The 18,835-nt window shown below is 37.6% G+C and overlaps 1 protein-coding gene across 2 annotated transcripts in view; it reads right to left on the bottom strand.

Annotated features, from left to right (window-relative positions):
• The window catches only part of atrn (attractin), an 80,013-nt gene that overhangs the window by 5,306 nt on the left and 55,872 nt on the right, over positions 1–18,835 (bottom strand). For both annotated transcript variants that reach the window (XM_056248020.1, XM_056248021.1), the window contains exon 27: positions 2,192–2,299. In XM_056248020.1, the coding sequence (XP_056103995.1) occupies positions 2,192–2,299 (108 nt within the window). The remainder of the gene's footprint in view (positions 1–2,191; positions 2,300–18,835) is intronic.

Here is an 18,835-nt window from a genome sequence, read left to right as displayed (position 1 = left end):
TTATTGTGGCTCTTTGTAGCGGCCATTATATTACTGTCATTATATTATTTAATATTATACTATATTATTAGCCTAGAAATCTAGACGCACCCTAGGGGCAGCAAAAATTATTTTGCAGCAAAGTATGGTCTAGCAACTCTCCATAGACTTTTGAGCTAGAAAAAACAAAAACTGGTCCGGCCAATCACATCGTGTATAGAGGCGGGCGGGCTTAACATAATGACGACAGAGTTGTGACGGTTCCGCGTGATTTCCATAGGTGATTTCCCTCTGCTTGAAAACAAACAAGATGCTGCTGGCCAACCTCGGTCTTTCGAAACGGCTTTGGCCGCGACTCTGAGAGAACGTCACTTAAGTCATTTCAATTTCCTGAAACAGGAAGATGTGTTCAGAGTTTTGACGACCGGATATGGCAAAAGTTTAATATACCAACAAGCTGGTTCACTGGTGGAAAAACGCATGGGACTCACAGAGCCACAGCCGTTCGTTGCTCTGGTTGGTTGTAGGGCTATCCTATTGCGTGCCGAGGGATATTGAAAGACAACCGTTTATCCCGCCCTTCGGATTGAGGTATGCCAATTGTGAGTTCCCAGACCTAACATCTTGATGTAGGTCTGGCTTGCCAGGCTACTATATTATATAATTTTGAGAAGGATACATAGCTACATGGTGAGAATGTTGCCCAGACGAAGCTATTTCGGATAATTCTATCATTTTAAAAATAAAAAGGCGTGATTTGGCTTTCAATGACGATGGCCTGCTCCCCCATCAATACATTATGATGCAGCCTGGTTTGCTGGTCTGTTGGGTCGGATTGCTTTCTCGCCACAAGCAAACAGCTTAAGAGTTTGTTTTCACACCTCGTTCAGGTGATCTCAGACCATTTTTTTGGGTGCAGATCCAAGCATGTCTGCAGTGTTCATATATGCATAAACGGACCGAACTCCAAATGAACAAGGTGTGAAAACAGAGGTTTAGTCTGAGGCGTAAAACACAGAAGTTCTGTTCTAAAACCTAGTGAGCTGCTATTCCTGGCACATTCCCGAAAATCTATACCACCTTATAGTACACAATTTTAGCCAATTTATCCAGGGGCATCACATGTATCCTTCAAAGATCAGGCAATCCTAGTATTCACTATGGAAAGCTCTGTGGAATTTTTCACCCAATATTGTAGGTTTAGTTCAGGGAAATATATTTGATTTACTACTTAAAAATCAATACAATTATTTAATTTATAGTGCTGGGTAAAAACATAGATTTTCCAATTAATGGCAATCCTGATTTCAACAATCCAGATATTAATTTTTAAAAAACCAAGATCAATCTTTTACTCTATGCCTATTTTCAGTAGGCGTATAAAAATGTAGCCTACATGGAAAAATAACTCCCTCAACTGCATAGTTTGAGTGCCTTTTTTTTTTTTTGGCCAGGCAGTTATCATATTCAGTTGTTAAATAGTGAAGCTAGAGTTATATATACCTGCATTTTTCCAATCATGGTTGTTGACGCCACAAATATGCAAATAAGAAACCTAACCCAGGGTTTTTAGGAACATGCCGTGTCAAATGGCAAAATACCCAGAAAAAGAATTGTAAACCCTGGCTAAAGCATAGGCAATGTGAAAAGTAAAGCAAGATAACCCAAGATTCCCTTTACCAGGGTTTAGAATGATCCAGGGTTTACAATTTCAAGAGTGAAAAGCCCTTCTGAAACGCTTCCCAACATTAACAACATTAGCAGAGAGAATTTTAAAGTGATGCAAAATGGACATTATACCCATAAAATCAAGAGATATATAAATGATAAAAGCCCAATCCATTTGATGAAAAACAGACTATTGCACCAAATATTTGTGCGCTACTGTATTTACCTTTGTGCTTATTTGATCAGTGAATCATTAACTTAGCAACATATGCTAATGATAAACTATTGGATTAACTATTGGTGCTTCACATTAGAAGCACACGTGGTGTGACCAGACCTAAGAGAGTTCAAATGAATTTTGATTAAGTTGCTGTCTTAGAAGGCAGTTGCTTATGTAGACCGCAGACAGCGACGCAGCTCACTAGGTTTTGGAACAGAGCCAGTGACACAGCTTTCAGTTCATTCCCAACATTAACATATGCAGTAACTGCACTCCCTCTCTTAAAGCCAACTCTGATGTCACCATCCGAAAGGTCACGCTAACCTTCACATTTCCACCAATCAGGTCTGGCGGCTCCTCGTCCGTCTCCAAGGCGACGTTGATGGTGGCGAATGGTCGGCTGGCCATCTGCTGCATTTCTCGCAGGAGTTGCTGAGGAAGAGAAGAGGACGATTATCCAACAGTGTTACATTCACACACACAAACAAACATGCATACGGCTCGGTGCGCCGTTAAAGCCGAGATCAATATAAAGGTGAACGTTGAAACACCACGGCTTGAAAAAGATGCAGGTTGAATTTAAAAGAGAGAAGGCCAGATTGAATAAAGCTTGTGAGCACATAAACACATAAAAGGACAATAAAGAGGAAGTCAAACAAAAGGGAACTGTAATGCATATCTGCACAGCCTTTTAACTGTCAGAGACCGAGAGCGAGCGTAGAGAGAACAGATCAAACGCTTAAGCATAATTGATGCCACTCTTTGCTTATATCTCAGGGGAAAAAAAAGGATGCAAACACATAAATTGGCACAAATCATCCAATAAAGAAGGGGGAAAATGAAAAGGTTATATGCAGGTATGGACCCATCCGATAAGTGTAGATATTAAAATTTCAAGAGCATTGCTCAAGTGTTTTTTATTTTATTTTGTGATACATCTTTGAATGTGTGTCAACAAATATGGGTAGACTAATGGCATGTGACAGACTCGAACCGGCATCATTCAAGAGGTACACTGTGATGTTGCCTAGTAAGAGAAAATAATATGTTGATCCTGGCTGGAACAACATTCCTGTCTGAAAATTTTGTCCTAACACTATCCCTTACCCTTAAACATAACCCAACCCTAAAATCAATGGGAAATGATAGGTGAATAACACTGAAGAAGAACCTAACCCTGGTTGTAAGCCTAAACTGTAAATGTCACTCAAATCTAATTGGTTGATTGCAATGTTGTTCCAGGAACATGTTGTACTTGGTGATATCAGGTTCACCTTCACATGAGCACCACATCTCCGGAAGAAATCACAATAATATTTTCTAAAAACTTACTCAAGTGTCGTTATTGTTAACTAAAACTGTTTTTTTTTTTTTAAATCAATAGTTGAAATAAAGCTGAAATATCATTTAGAAAAATTATTTTAAAAAAGAACAAACCAAATTTTCATTTGTTCAATGTTCTATTACCCTGCTCAATTTAAATATGAAAAGCTAATATTTTAGGTCACTGTTTAAACATTTATTCATGTTTAATGTATTATGGTGTTTTGTATACTCAACTGCTATAAAACTAATTGCCCCCATGAGGGAGAATTAATGGTAAAGTAAAAAGACAAAATGTTGCCTTGGTAGCTAACTGAAATAAAAGGTTTAAGTTGAAGTACTAAAAATACTCAAACTAAGCTGAAAATACAAATAATTAATATAAAAACATACTGTATCAAAATAAAAAATGAAAATAAAAGCTAATCTACCTACGGTATCTACCTACATTTCCATCCATCCTCATCTACCCATCCATCCATAAATGCAAATATGGTTTACATACTTACATATGAAACATTCTTTCTTGTTCATTTAGTGAAAAAGCTGTTAAAACATGCTTCTTTAAACTACATTTTCACAGTTAAGTTCCTACATTAAACATTTTAAATTGAAAGTTTCTGAACATCTCAAATGCTCTCATGGTCTCTAAATGTTAATTATGATGACGATAGTAATCGGAATCAGTATGTGTGAGAGAAAGACAGATAGAGAGTGATAAAAGCAAAACAAGCTTCTTCACAGCAAACCACTCAATTAGAAATCCCCATGGTCCAACTGCCATCTCTCTCAGCAGGAACCACAAGCCATTTAATTGGTGTGCGTGTGTGTGTGTGTTTGTTGTGTATCTGTCCGTCCATGTTTGAAGTCTCAGCCCAACACACAACAGAAATTCTTATAAAGACAGAGAGAGTGAAAGGAAGAGAGAGAAAGACAGAGACAGAGACAGAGAGAGCAAGCACTCCAGGGAGCACAGCAACTGTCACACACATACCCACACGGTCCCATTGCAGCACATCAAAGTGCATATTTACTGATGTGTGCTTTAAACTACTGTCAGGAATATAAGGCATATCCAAAGAGACAGAGCAGAGGGGTAAAGATGGATGAGGAGAGGGGAGAAAAGAGAGATCTTTCAATCAACCTTCAGGAGAGAAGCAGTGCTGAATCAGATGGTGAGGTGTAGCCATGCTGAATACTGATCTGAGACAGGCTGTGTGCTGAAACAAGAGGATGCTCTGATCTCAATCTTCAATGTGTTTCTCCCAGCTAGTCTGGATTGGTGGTTTTAGAGGGGTGTTGGTCACTTGTCAGCTAGTCTTGCGTAGCCAGACCTTCAGACTGATGGCAGAAGCTCTGGACTCCATAGAAGCTTTCATTGGTCAAGGACCGCCCAGAGGCCGCCTGACTGCCATGTAAAGCCACCGATCACAGTTTTTGTTTGGCGTTAAGTTCAGGGGCGTGTAATTGTAAAGTAAATGTCTCTACAATAACAGACTGGCAGGTAGAACTTGTGGACTTCTTTTAAAGAGTATGCTGTAAGTTCACATACTTTTGAAAAAATCCAGCTTTTAGTTGATCCTGTTAAGCAATCATATTCACAGTTGAACACAACTGCTTTCTTCTTCCATAAGGGGGTTTGGCACTGCAACGATTTTGTTTCCAGGAGAGCTATCAAAGAACGTGAAGCGCACATCTCCCGGAAATACAGTAGAATTCAACTAATCAGATGGCGACTTTGAAACTCCAGTTTTGTGTGCCTTAGACGTCATTTCCAAGGATTGTTGGCTGAATGTCTGATGCGTGAGGCTTAAACTCAATGTCAGCTGGTCAGTCTAGGAGACCGGCTGGTAAAAAGGGCTTGACCAGCTTAAACCAGACATGCCAGGCTGTTTTTTTTATGCAGTGTAGCTTTGAATGGTCTCATGGTTCATGGGGTTCCACAGATTTCTTCTACACACCGATGGTTTACACAGACAAAAAGCAAAAATCAGATTTTTTGTTGCATCTGAAAATCTGTAAATGTTCGTAAGTCACAAATATTTACATTTTGCATAAAGGTTCATCCCGAGTGAGACAGACTGAAGACAATAAAACTTCACAGACTTCACTGAAAGAACTCTAATTAGGAGCGTGATACTTCTGCAACAACTATTAAAAAAAAGATAAAAAACATTCACAACAAATTTGATTATGATGCCTATCATGTACATGGAAAGCATCCGCAGTCTCTTCACTTTACAGTACTGAATAACACCGTGTTAAATATGCATTTTGTTGGAGATTAATTGTATATTTAAAATGCTACATGTATAGTTGCATTTTTATGAGAGCCATTAAAATGTAAAGGGATTGTTGTGGGTATAAATGGAATATAATGACTATATTCAAATAAGTGAATGCATATAGTCTGTGGTTTTGTTTTACTTTATTATGGTGGGCAAGTTTTAGAATTGAATGCTTATTTTAACCCTTTTTTGCACAATGCATAGCATAGCCTATAAAGATTCTCTTACTCTTTGAGGACAACATTGGGGAGGTTGTAATAAAATCCCATTAATCAGACATTAATGACAGATTAATCAATTATCAAAATAATATATTGTAGCCCTAATCTAAACCCCATCCATATGGTTTGAAAACATTTGACATTTATGATGTCTGATGCGTCTCATGAGTTCAGCAATGCGGAGAAATATCAAATCGTCTTCTATCCTCTGATGAAATGACAGCTCCTCTCATGTCTTTTGGCATCGCGGGGATGCTAAAGTCATTAGTAGGGCAACCAGTCTAGAATAGATAGAGCGAATATTCACAACACTGTCTGAAAAAATAGATCTGATTTCATCACTTGTAAAATTACAGTGAGGACAGTCAGCCCTAAAGATTGGACTTGGAATTGGAAGTACTGTGAACAAAGCCATAGATCGATGGGATGATTGTCAAGAGAAAAAAGAAAACATGCAAAAAAATGTATCATTTAGTTGCCTTTGAGACTGCCGGTAAAAATAATGGCATTGTATGTCTGATTTATCTAATTGTCTCAGTAACAGGATGAGAAAGTGCAAGAGAGAAAGGCTACAAGTGGGAGGAACATGACAGAGAACAGGAGGGGGCCATCCAACCAACCAGAGATAAACCTGGACCACTGTGAGAGATTAATGCAGGAATATAATCCCCCAAATGAGCCGTAATCCAACTGCCTAATTACTCCCACGAGCCCCTGAGACTACAGATTAGTGGAATTAATATCACTGCCTTGCAGCAGATAGAGAAAAAAATGCACAGTTCAAAGAGACATGTGTCTTTTAGCCACAACTCGCATGTTGAACAATTCAGGCACAGACATCTGAATTTTGTTTTTCAATAATTTACAACATGCTTTTTGAGGTGGGTTTGATCTGAAACACTGCGTTTGACAAACACATTTTCAATAAGGATATAAAATAGCAACGTGTCTACATATGCTTCACAGCTAGAAAATTGATCTGTTCTCTTTTTGTACAGAAAAGCAATCTGAAAATCTGCGGTCTGTCTGTCCCCATTTCAGATTTTTTTTTACCAATGAATCTCCAAGAATAATTACTGGACAAGGATTTAAAAATAAATAATATAATATATATATATATATATATATCTCTCTCTATATATATATAGAGAGAGAGAGAGAGAGAGAGAGAGAGAGAGATTACACTCCCAAAAAGAATGTCTAGTCAATGAACTATTTAAGAGACAGAATGTATATTCACTGAAGATTTCCATGCCCTTTCTATGACTTCTTTCTATTAATTTCTTTTTAACCCCGAAAACCGCTATTTTAAAAATCTCTGACAGGCTTTTCATGACCATATGTAGCCTGATATTGTATGACCCTGACAACTAAATACATTCACCAGAAATTCACTTTCAGATGACCATTTAAAAACAGATCATGCCTCCAAAAATTAAATCTGCGCTGAACGCCAAATCACAATGACAATGCGAGAGTACGTTAGCATTTCTTTCCAAAAATAAACATGAAAACCATGAGTTCAATTAGCATTTGGTTCATGAAGGAGCACCTAAAAAATACTCAATTGTTACAATTCAAGATGTTAACAAAGCAACAAGTAACAATGAACCAATTGAAACCATGCAACCAACACTTTAATTCTCAAGTGAAAACCCACTGTAGGCTTAAGGTCCAGACATTTTTTTGGACAAAAAAGGTCAATTGCCAATATTTGTCAATAATTGTCAAGAGTGACCTCTCACAGAAGTCACTTTCAAACCAAGCAGCTTTTCTTGTCAATCCTCAAATTCGGCTGAACAACCTGAACACAAACTCTTTCACCCTCACGTGAAACTCCTAATCATGCAGAATTGTATTTAAAGTCCCCCTGTGGTGAAAATCAAGTTTTTAATGTTGTTTATGTCTTTGTGTTTTTGATTTGCTTTAAGACAAACCATGTGCAAATTCATGTCAACACCTTAGCTGTGAACCAAAGACAGTCTCAAAATCACGGTTTGAATTCGCTGGTGTTTCTGACGTCACAAACTACCTTGTAACCAATCAGGTCAACGTATGATAGTCAACGAGTGGATCTCTGAGCTGGTGTGAGTGAGTGGAGGCGGGGCTAATTTGCATATTCATAGAACCGCGTATGCTAAATGAGCCAAGGGTGTAGAGTTACATTCAAGCTATTTTAAGGCATGGAGTAAAATAACATTCCTGTGTCTCCATTCGTGCTACTGCGGGAGGGGGGATTTGCCTCACGCCACTAGTTAGTATTTACTTTTTAAGAAACAGGTCAACACAGTTCTATAAAGTCTGGCAAGATAAACCCATGCTCATTTGTTGTACCAAAGCAAAACGAAATCATGCTCTGAGGGATATTGGAGTGATAAGGGAATACAGGAGAGCCTTGCATGACCTGTAATGACTAGAATGTTCTCGTTAACCATGGCATTTCTGTGAGGCGGATGTGGGCCGGCGCGCTCTGAAGGAAGCAGGCATGCCCACGTTGCTTGTCATCTTAAATCAGTCTGAAGCTGCAGCCTGTTCTTGATTGCCACGAGTGGATAAGGAAAGCTTGTGCCAACGAGTCCCACTGGTATTTACTGAACTGTTCTGCTGTAATAGCCCGTTGCCTTCACGGTGGCACAGGGATCAGTAAAGACAGGATCTATTGCAGAGAAATATTTTGATGCCAAGGCAGCACCATTTCTAGGAATCCAATTCTCTACTGCAACAGATTGTTAAGATTAGTTCACTTGGACCATATGCTGAAATCAGTGTTTTTAGTGTCGAGTCATCCATTACACATAGTGGGCGGGAGAGTGTGTGTTTCTCTGCTGTGTGTGTGTGAAACACAAATGTGTGTTTTTTAACTCAACTAAACAACTGTTTGAGACTGTGTGTGGGTGAAAAAGCAAGACCGTATTACTGCAGAGGGAATCTGACCTCTAATCGAGAGGAGCTAAGAAAGAGCTTGACGAACTTGGCTATACAACAGTTTAAACACACAAACACATACAGGACCGGGCGAGTTCCTCTACACCCGCATCCCTTCATCAAACAGAAGGGGGAGGCTGATGCAAGCTTTTACTCTCAATCCTCTGAAGGAATACAGAGTGAAGAGAGAAAGGAGAGAGACTGAAGGAATGAAAGCTAGAGAGAGAGAGAGAGAGAGAGAGAGAGAGAGAGAGAGAGAGAGAGAGAGAGAGAGAGAGAGAGAGAGAGAGAGAGAGAGAGAGAGAGAGAGAGATTGAGGTAGAGGTGGAGACAGACTCTGTGCTGACTGAGTGAAAATGTGGCAAAGAATAGATGATGCCCTTCTTCCACTCTCCATTTTCATCGCAATCTCTATCATAATCATTTCAGCTCCTTCTCTCCAAGGTTATTATCGTCAACTAAAACTATTACCAAGACGAATTATTGAAAAAGGTAAGCAAAAAAAGTGATACTATAAATGTGCACCACAAAATCTGAACATTCAGTGAATTAAATCACATCATTGCACTTCCTGGCTGTAGTGTCGCACTGTGTCTCAAGCATGAACATTAGAAGAGCATTGTGATGGGCACAAGTTGGCTATGATCTGGGGTAGGACTGCAAGATATTTCAAAAAATATATATACTTTTTACTCTCTTTTGTGTATGTGCGAGATATACATTTAGGGCTGAAAATTATGTAGGGAAAAAAAGGTCCATTTTCTATTGTCAATAATGTGGCGATGTATGAAAACAGCTCACAGAGAAGTCACTTAAACCAAGCTGAAATTTTTTAATTCACTTGAACAATTTAAAGGAACAAATTTTGTCATAATTTACTCACCCTCGTGTTGTTCTTAACCTGTACGAGTTTCTTTCTTCTGTTGAACACAAAAGATGATATTTTATGCTGCTGAACCATAAATGGTCCAGAGGTGCCAGTGTAGCATAAATGCACTACATGCAAGTACATAACCAGCCAGTGTTCAAAACTATCTGCTTACCTTAGCTCGATTCAAAACGGTAAGCTTGTAATAATGTTTTTAATTCCAGTGGTACTGGTGGATTTTTTTCGCAGGAAATTCTAGCATGTCTTTGCGTCATTACGTCACATCTGTACACATAAAGAAGGTGCCTCGGCTATATTGCGTGTGAGGATGTTGGAGGTGGGGATTTATAGCCTTTTCTCACAGCACTCGATATAATTAAACTTTTCAATTTGATGGCGGATCCAGAAAGGTTCAGACAATCACCAGTGACAATTGGAGATTCACCCGTTGTAAAATGCAAAAGACTTTGGACGTGGAGGTTCGGAGTGGCTACAGAAAAAAAGAGACTGCAACCGGGCCCATGTGAAAACAAGGATAAATATCGGAAGGGCATTAAATGTATAGTCACGCAATGCAGATGTTGTTAATATTAACAATTTGAGAAAAAAAGTATAATTTGCACGGTTTGACATGATATGATAAGCGATCGTCAGATTTAAAGCAGCACTAGGTAGGAATTACGTTTTTGTCAAACAGCGACCCCTAGAGTCGCTGTGGAGTACTTGTACTGTCGTGAATAGCACTCACGCAGAGATGGCTCGCATTCACGGCCGGATCCCCTCCCCCTGTACACCGGTACCTGTTCAGTAGGATGGATGCTGTAACGAGTGGAAATAAGGTATGGCCCCTTTAAGAGCTGCGCGCGCCCAACACCACATGTATACGGCGCCGGGTTATTTCTGTTTGATGCTCATTTTATCAGATCTGTTTTTCAACGGCCAACTAAAACTAAACTGAAAACCAAAACAAAAGGAAAAAATTCAGCTCTCTGAATAATCTGAATTAGCAGGTTATCACTACTAATGTAGTCTGCCATAATCATGACCTATTTAATCATACGACCCTGAGTCACAATCTCCCTAATTACAAACAGATTCATTTTGTTCATGATCTCAAACAGAGACGGAACAAAATATATGATGACTGCTTGAGTACGATAGGGGCTGTTTGGCCTAGAGGAGCTCTGATCATGCAATGCTTCTCTTAATCATCTCACACAGGCGAAATGTAAAATGTGTCAAGACAAATAAAACATTAGCACCGAGGTGAAGAGTCTGAGGAGTGTTTTAACTCCACAGAACTGACTGCAATGACAGTTCAATCTTGCGCTGGTGAAAAAAGTGCATCCCAACCCAACCACTACTAAATAAAACTCGAGAAAACACCCAGAGGACATTGCTTTGCAGAGAAGAGGGGTCTTGAGAAAGGAGACGAGGCTGTGTACAGGACAGCACAAAGAAACTAAGCAAGAGCACTGTTTGCAAGGCTCTGCCATACATTACAAAGAAGAAAAAGACATTTCTCCAAGCACCAGAAACCCCCTGCTGCCAAACAAGCGGTATTCATGCTGGAACTACAGTTTCTGCTCAAACCTTTTCATTGGGAGGGTCAGGATGGCTCTTCAACATTAAAGAACACAGTGGACACGGCTTTTTCAAGAATAAAAGAAATCAGAAGGGGCCCAATCTGGTGTCTCCTGCAACAGAGCAACAGTACGTTTACCAACTGTCCAAGGATTTTTGGAGATTTTCACATTTCTGACATTTTTGTCCTACTGTTTTTGTGCTGAAAATGAAAGAAATATTCTATCAAAATCTCAAAAACTATAGCATCTCAACTGAAAAATCCTTCAGTCTTGACCAGCTACAGATGGTCACAAGAATGTGACTGTCTTCAAAACACTGTCCAAACCTCCTCCTTCCTCACACAAAATAATATTTTTCTGCTCAAAATTATGAGGAAAGAACTGATATTGACAGAATTAATTCTGATAAGTATTCAAAAAGAATGCAAAATTAATTGTCAACATCAATTATTCTCTCATTTTGGCTGCATCTGCCACTACAAAGACCAGCTGCCGATCATCAAGAGCACAAAGAGGACTATTTGCAATCACTCGCCATCCATGAATGACATTTGTCTCCAAGACCAGGAGGGGTTAATCACTGACCCCTTTCACACTAAAACTCTTGTCTTTACCCAGATCTCCCTTATAAGAAAGTTAATCAAGAAAAAAATACCCGAATAAATTCTCTCCATGAAAATGTGTGATAAAACAGTTAAAGGTCATATCAGAGAAATTTTATGAAATGTTCCCACCAAGGCTCACTTATATGGCTAGTTTTAGCAGTATTTTTTTTTTTTTTTTTGCAAATTTAGTACACAGTGGATATATGAGTTCTTTTTCCACTCTCTCTCACTGACCCTTAAAATTAAAACAAGCCATCTTTAATATCATCTATGTCTATGAAAACACCCTCTTCCCACATGAAATGAGAAACTTTGTTGGACTTGAGTTGCGGATTACCTTTTTGAGTACAATATACTTTTTAATTGCAGCATCCTTCAATAATAGACGCTTTGAAAAGTCTGCACTTCATTGTGACAGGTTCACAGAACAATTAGCACTGACATAATCAGGGACCTTGATAAAAATAAACATCAGCTACTTGTTTCTCTGGGACTCTTTAGAAGGATTTGATGAGCAGGAAGTGCTACAATGTTGCTAGAGGAACAGCACAAGGTTTTACTATTTGCATCAGTTCTTCTGGTGATTAGGAACAACAGTATCTAACCTATCTGCTCCTTAATATCTGCTCCACAATGACAGCCCACCCAGTCATTGTGACTGGGTGGGCTGCATTTAAAAAAATCGAAATACCTTTTTGACGTGTACAAACGGGTGGCCAAAAGCGGTTTCATGTTTCTGAGAACGTTTTGCAGCTTAGTTAATAACATTGTATCTGCAGTGGTTTTTTTTTTTTTTTAATCTAATTTAAGGCTTTTTAAGAAATTTAAGACCTGCATAAATAAAATGAATACTGTATGAGCAGGGTAGGACAAAGTCAATGGTAATATACACTGTAAAAAAAATATTAGAGAGAGAGATTGAGGGAGAGGTAGAGAAAGATTAACTCTAAGCAATTTCAACTTGTTATATGAAATTAAACTTGATTTTTTTAGTCAGTTTAAGATTATTTTAGTTAAAGGTGGGGTATGTGATGTTCTTTTTTGACAATTTTTTCAAAATCACTTGAAATCCTATTCCTAACCCTCCTTATAGCCACTGAGTTAGAAGCACTGAAATGAAAATTAAGCAATTTAACCATCATTCAAAAAACTCCAACCAATCATTTCCAAGACCACCTAGAATCATTGGACAGAAAATGCGTCAATCAAACGGTCGTACCATACCCCCCCTCGTACGCGTGTCCCCTTCGTCCGCATACTCAAAGCTCGTGATCCAGTCACAGTAAATGCAAGTCGCCCCGGTACAGAGAGAGAGAGAGAAAGTGCATGGTTGCTCGTCCATGTTCTTCGAATGGGTGGAGTCAGGGCCAGCATTGGAGGAAAGAAGGTAGGACCTTTTGAGTTGTGTATTTTCAAAATCTGCCGGCCGTTTTGCAAATCCCATACCCTACCTTTAATATAAATGTTTTATAGTGTACTAAATGACTTTTATAGTGTAAAATGACTAAAAAATCACATTAAGACATTTTTTTATAGCTAATTGAACAGCAGAAATATAGTGGTTACCCCAGGAAACCCTGTAAACAAAGCTGCACTGCACTTATAAACACTACATTATTAGCCATTTTATGGAGGCAAGATGAAAAGACATAATGCCATTGAAACTTAACTAAAGACAGTTCCCTTTAGAGATACATTCATATAACTCTGAAACCGCGAGACTGTAGAATGCGCAACAGCGTTGTGTTACTTTGAAAGGTTCAGCAGCGTTCACATTTAATAAAATCATAGCCTTTTTAAGATTAATAATGAATCCCATTTAGCTATATTGAGATATAGCCTCCACCCTGAATCATAGCCTTTTTCCAACCCCCGAATTTAAGGGTGTTTACATGACAATAATGTACTATAAACAGAAAAGTTTTTCCTTTGCATTTTTCACATACAGACGCCAACGTTTTCACAAGGATCCGTGAAAACGACTAAAAACGTTGTATTTTGCTGTCAGGCCAGTAGTTAACATTATGCGCCTATAGTCTGAACACATAATGGGCATGACGTCACGGTTTTGACAAATTCACGTTTGTGTTGTTTCCATGGAGATGATAACGGCATCATATCCAAAAAACTTTAATACCAGTTTTCAAAAGCTTGAGTTTTCAGGATGCCGGACTATCAGCAGATTAGATTATGTTACTTCTCAGACATTTAACGACCTGAAAAACGTAGAAAGTGCTAACCGATGCTGAGACACCTACAGGGTGAAAGCATTATTTCGACAAAGCGCATGTTGCGCACAGGGACCCTAAATAAATGGCGTTTTCCACTGAGGGAGAAGTTGGGATTTTTTTTAAAGTTACAGCAGGTTTTCATAATACGATGGCTATAAAGTCAAATAATAATGACAAAGAATTGATTCTTCATATGACCCATTTAACAACAATAAAAACAACGAACAAAACTATACAGCCATTTAAGAAAAAACCCTGGACAGAGATGATGTATTTGTTCTCAGTGTGAAAGGAGCACACACAAACAGGAGACACCAGCTATCAGGCCACCTCATTACAGCACACACACACACACACAGACAGAGAATATCGACAGCTATTCTCACTACGCCTAATTCACAAGCCACTCTCTGTCAGTTTAATTCACGGCCTCATCAATAAAGGTGCAATAGCTAGTGTATAAGAGAGTGTGTGTGTGTGTGTGTGTGTGTGTGTGTGAGAGAACCATGAAGATGACTGAAGAGGAGCTCATGCTTATCACAGATCTTAATCTTGTTACTTTTGTGTGTGTGTGTGTGTGAGAGAGAGAAAAATATTGTGTTCTGGGTTAGGAACAGAAAAAGGTTAATTTAATTAGTTCATAAATTAACATTATTCTCAAGGCAGATCTTCAATATGCTCCATGCGCACAAAAACACAAACATTCTTAGCAGTATTGCGTAACAGATCCAGGATTCATTCGTAGGCGCATGCAGTCTTATTTTAAAATGGGACTATATAAAAATTTGTGCAAAGGAATATTGGTGTAATATTCTTTGAATGACGCACAGTCACAAGACTAAAGAAAATAATCAGTAGTCTGTTAGCATCAGCTCATCTCGGCTGAGTGGCCCTCATTTGCATATCTAACAATTACAGAGGATAGTCCCTGAAAAACTGATAACCCGCATCTTTGATTTTTGGTTCACAATACATTCTCTCCCTGCAAGGCTTGTGATATTTATCACTGAAAGATTTACCTGGAAACTCTTTCAGAGCACCTCTGGAGGAACTCGGTGTAATTACTTGCACACATAGAGAAGTACACACACAGCGATTTGAGAAAAGGTCACTTCTGATTTGCAATTATAGTTTTGACATCTGAGCGACCCTCCGATGGTTTTTCAAACCTTCAAACGGGACGTTGGTGTTCAAGCAGAGGACACACACATATATGCAGCTTTATGATAATGTTGACAGATCATTCAAAATCATATTTTTTGGACAGCGGTCCCAAATGAAAAAGAATAAAAAAAATGTTTTAAAGTAAATGTGTTTTATACTGCTATATAATCTCATAATTACTGTAGTTTCAATACTATGAAAGTGGCCTATTTTATAATTTAGCTTATTTGATGTTTTAGGCAACTATAAGGTCTGAATTTGACCATTGTGTATCATTATTTAGACCTTGAGGAATCTGAAAAACTCCCATACCATCAGGTGCAAGCGTAAGAGTAAAGTAAGAGAATCAAAGTCGAGACATCACCAATTCGGTGCCCGCATCAAATTTATTTGACAAAAAGTGATTTTATATACATATAAAATCTTTAAAAGCAGATAAAGTGTCTACTTGTATCTTTCAAATAACTTTTGTGAAAATAAAACACTCAAAATATAGGTTAAAATATTTTTCCAATGTGTAAAACTGTCATTCAGTGTAATTGTCCAGACTGCGATTTTACCACTACATCTCTAAATAATCATAAAATACCAAGTTAAAAATATATTTGTTTTCTTGGCATTTTCAAATAAGTGTTGGCTGTGTTATATTAAAAGGACTATGTCTGACTGTGAAGTTAAGAAATAAACAGGGAACTTTTGTCCTGTATTTGTTAGAGGTCATTCAGTGTAACAGGAACAAGAAGCCACTCTTAAATCATATCAAAAACTGATAGTCATTCAACAGTCTGACATCATCAAAAAGCACCCTGAAGACAGTGTGATGCTGCAGCAAAGTGAGGTTATTGCTCCTAAATATTTGATAATTTCACCTTTTCATGGTGTGGTACCCTAAGTTACAAAAGTACGCCATTCAGTGAAATGTAAAAAAAAAAAATTGTTAGTGTATTAATTAAATGTTATTGTAAATGTAATTAAATAATTGTGATTTCCTTTACTGGTCAAGCTCACTATTTAAAACTGGTGGCCAGCTGATAGCCTGCGATATAAGCTAAAGTAGAAGTTTCGTCATTCAGGGTAATGCATATTCTCTGTTACACCACAGTCTCACCCATTACACTGAATGACAGTATCACTGTAGAGATAACAATTTTAGCATCTTATTTATATTACAGATAAATGAGGAATGTTTAGCACTGACAAATATGTGTTGAACTTAATATTAATATTTGAATGCATCTTTGTATGGTTTTATTTGTTATTGATTTATTTTAAATGCCCACGAACAGAGAGAGTTGCTAGGCACTGTAAAAAGCCCAAAAGAAAATGCAGACCCAGTAGCTTGGGCGGCTTTCTTAGCAAGAAAACGAGAAACGAGTAAAGTATTGAGGATTGCAATTACGTTCAGAAATATTGGTAAGCTGTTATTCTGACAGAGTCACAAGTTCAAGAGAGGCCATTGAAGGGATTCTCCACCCAAAATACCCATCCCGACAAAGCCATTTATGTTGGCAAACAGAAAGTATTCATAAATATAGCTGCAAGCAGTCATTATTGGGGCCGAGCAAGTCAGAAACAAAGTGACAAGCTTAGCAAGCATGGCAGGGAGCATCAGAACAGTAGAATAAAATGCTTTTTATTTTTCAACATCTGCTTCTGCCTTCATTTAGTCAGGAATATTATTAAAACTAATCTAATGATACAGACTAGCAATACTAAAAGCATTGCAATAATGGGAACAATGACGACATTCACTGTCTTTTTAACAAAATGTCATTCAGAGTTACAAACCATGGTCCTTCAGCGTAACAGATATATTTATATAAAAGTGAAACAATATTCTTATTCTGACCTGTATTTACTAAAAATTTTTATAGAATATGTGATCATACTAATTTTGACTATTTTAAACGACTTTCACTTTTCTTTAAAAAAACGTAAACAAAACAAATTTTAAAGCTGTATTACACTTCCTTTTTTGCTTGAAAACCCCCGCTTCGTCTTTGACTAAAGAACACTTTAGTCTGTCTGCTGGGTTATGCTAGCCCTAAATTAGCCCTCTATGTCTGGTTGCCATGGAGATCATCAGTAAAAAGTCATGCTTGAAGCTAAAGGGTCAGAAGAGTGCAAAACTTTAACGTGCAAAGCTGAGATAGGAAGTGATATGCAGGTACGCATATGAATGCGTGCTTGATTGTTGCGTGAAAGAGAGGAAAAAGTATAAGCACTTTTTATTGGATGAGAGCACTTCACTAAGCCAGATGGTGAAGAGGGTCCTTTAAAAGACACTCACATTAGCTCTTATAAACACCCCTGCGTGGCTTAAAATGGCCTCTTGAAACCTTTCAAAACCAAACCTCTTCATTCTCTGCTGGGGCCGTAAAATCAAGGGTCATATTCCAGCATTTTCTCTTCTTTTTAATAAAACTGACCACAATGTAATAAATTAATTCATTTGTTGATTGTCACCAATTAGTTAACCCTTGTGTTATGTTGCGGGTCAATTTGACCCGTTTCGATTTTCAAGTTGTTGGAAATACTGGTTAACTTTTGTTTTTTTTTCTTGATATTTTGTGACTTTTTCTCATTTATCATGATGAACATGCATGCAAAGTTTCAACATCGTGATGTGTTTTGACATATACAAACAAAATTACTGTTACGTTCGTGATGTTCGCGGGTCAATTTGACCCTCATAGACAGCCATTCAAAAACAACTGTACAGACACAAAATAACAACATTTATTTTCTGTATGTAAGGGCACTTCAACTCCAGTTCTAACGTGCAAGTGCATCTAAAAGTGCTCTAACCCTAACCAAACACACTTGAAAAAGCTAAAATCACAGTGTTTAGAATTATTTGCAAATTACAGATGAAAATCTTTGTCAGACACAGATAGTAAAATAAGCTCTCATTTCAATATTCAAGATATCTAAAATACCTAGCTTTTACCCAAAACTTTTATGTAGGATTTTCAAAGGCAGCTTCACAGAGCCAAAAAAAAAATAAAAAAAAATTATTTGATGAATGATTTTGTTATGTTTGGTTTCTCACTTCCCTGTGAGTGAATAAATGAAACTAGGAAAATAGGTCTTAGGAAACTAGGGAAAGTTAACTTAGGAAAATGAAAAAATTTCATTAAACAGCTATTTTTTTTTGTTCAGTTACGATGTTCAAAGCATAAAATGTAAAAAAAATAAAAATAAATAATATGCAAAAAAAATCAGTATACTGTTTATTTTCCAATTTTATCAAAACAAAACTGTTGTAAAAATGTTTTAAAAACATTTTCATAAATCATATTTTCAGATATAATGTTTTTGTAATGTTTGACAAATGTTGATATTAAAAGTTTACAGTTTGTATCTAAATCTTTGTTGTTTTTCATAGTGTGATTTTTGAGGAATTGTATTGAATCCAATTAGGGTCAATTTGACCCGGTCCATAAAGGGTGTACACAGAATTCGAACAGAACACAAGGGTTAAAGGAACATTAATGGTATATCAAGTTTAAAACTGGAATTAGAGCTGCTAAAAAATTGTTATATTAGTTTATAATCTTATAAAGTTTATATTAGACTCAAAATGACTAGAGTAGCATGAATGACACTGACTCATTGCGGCGACATGACCCACGATTGCCCCCCTCGGCGCTGGCCAAGAGTGAACAAACAATTGGGAAATAAGTTGGATGTGTAACAGTATATTGGATCCGGTCTTAAAGTGACAGCAGCCTTAAGGTGATGATACACAGGGCAA

This window comes from Rhinichthys klamathensis, unplaced genomic scaffold, assembly GCF_029890125.1.
Source record: "Rhinichthys klamathensis goyatoka isolate OS25496 unplaced genomic scaffold, OSU_Roscu_1.1 h1tg000053l_1, whole genome shotgun sequence".
NCBI classification, from domain to species: domain Eukaryota; kingdom Metazoa; phylum Chordata; class Actinopteri; order Cypriniformes; family Leuciscidae; genus Rhinichthys; species Rhinichthys klamathensis.
The sequence above is the reverse complement of the archived record's forward strand: the minus strand, read 5'-3'. Positions and strand labels throughout refer to the sequence as shown.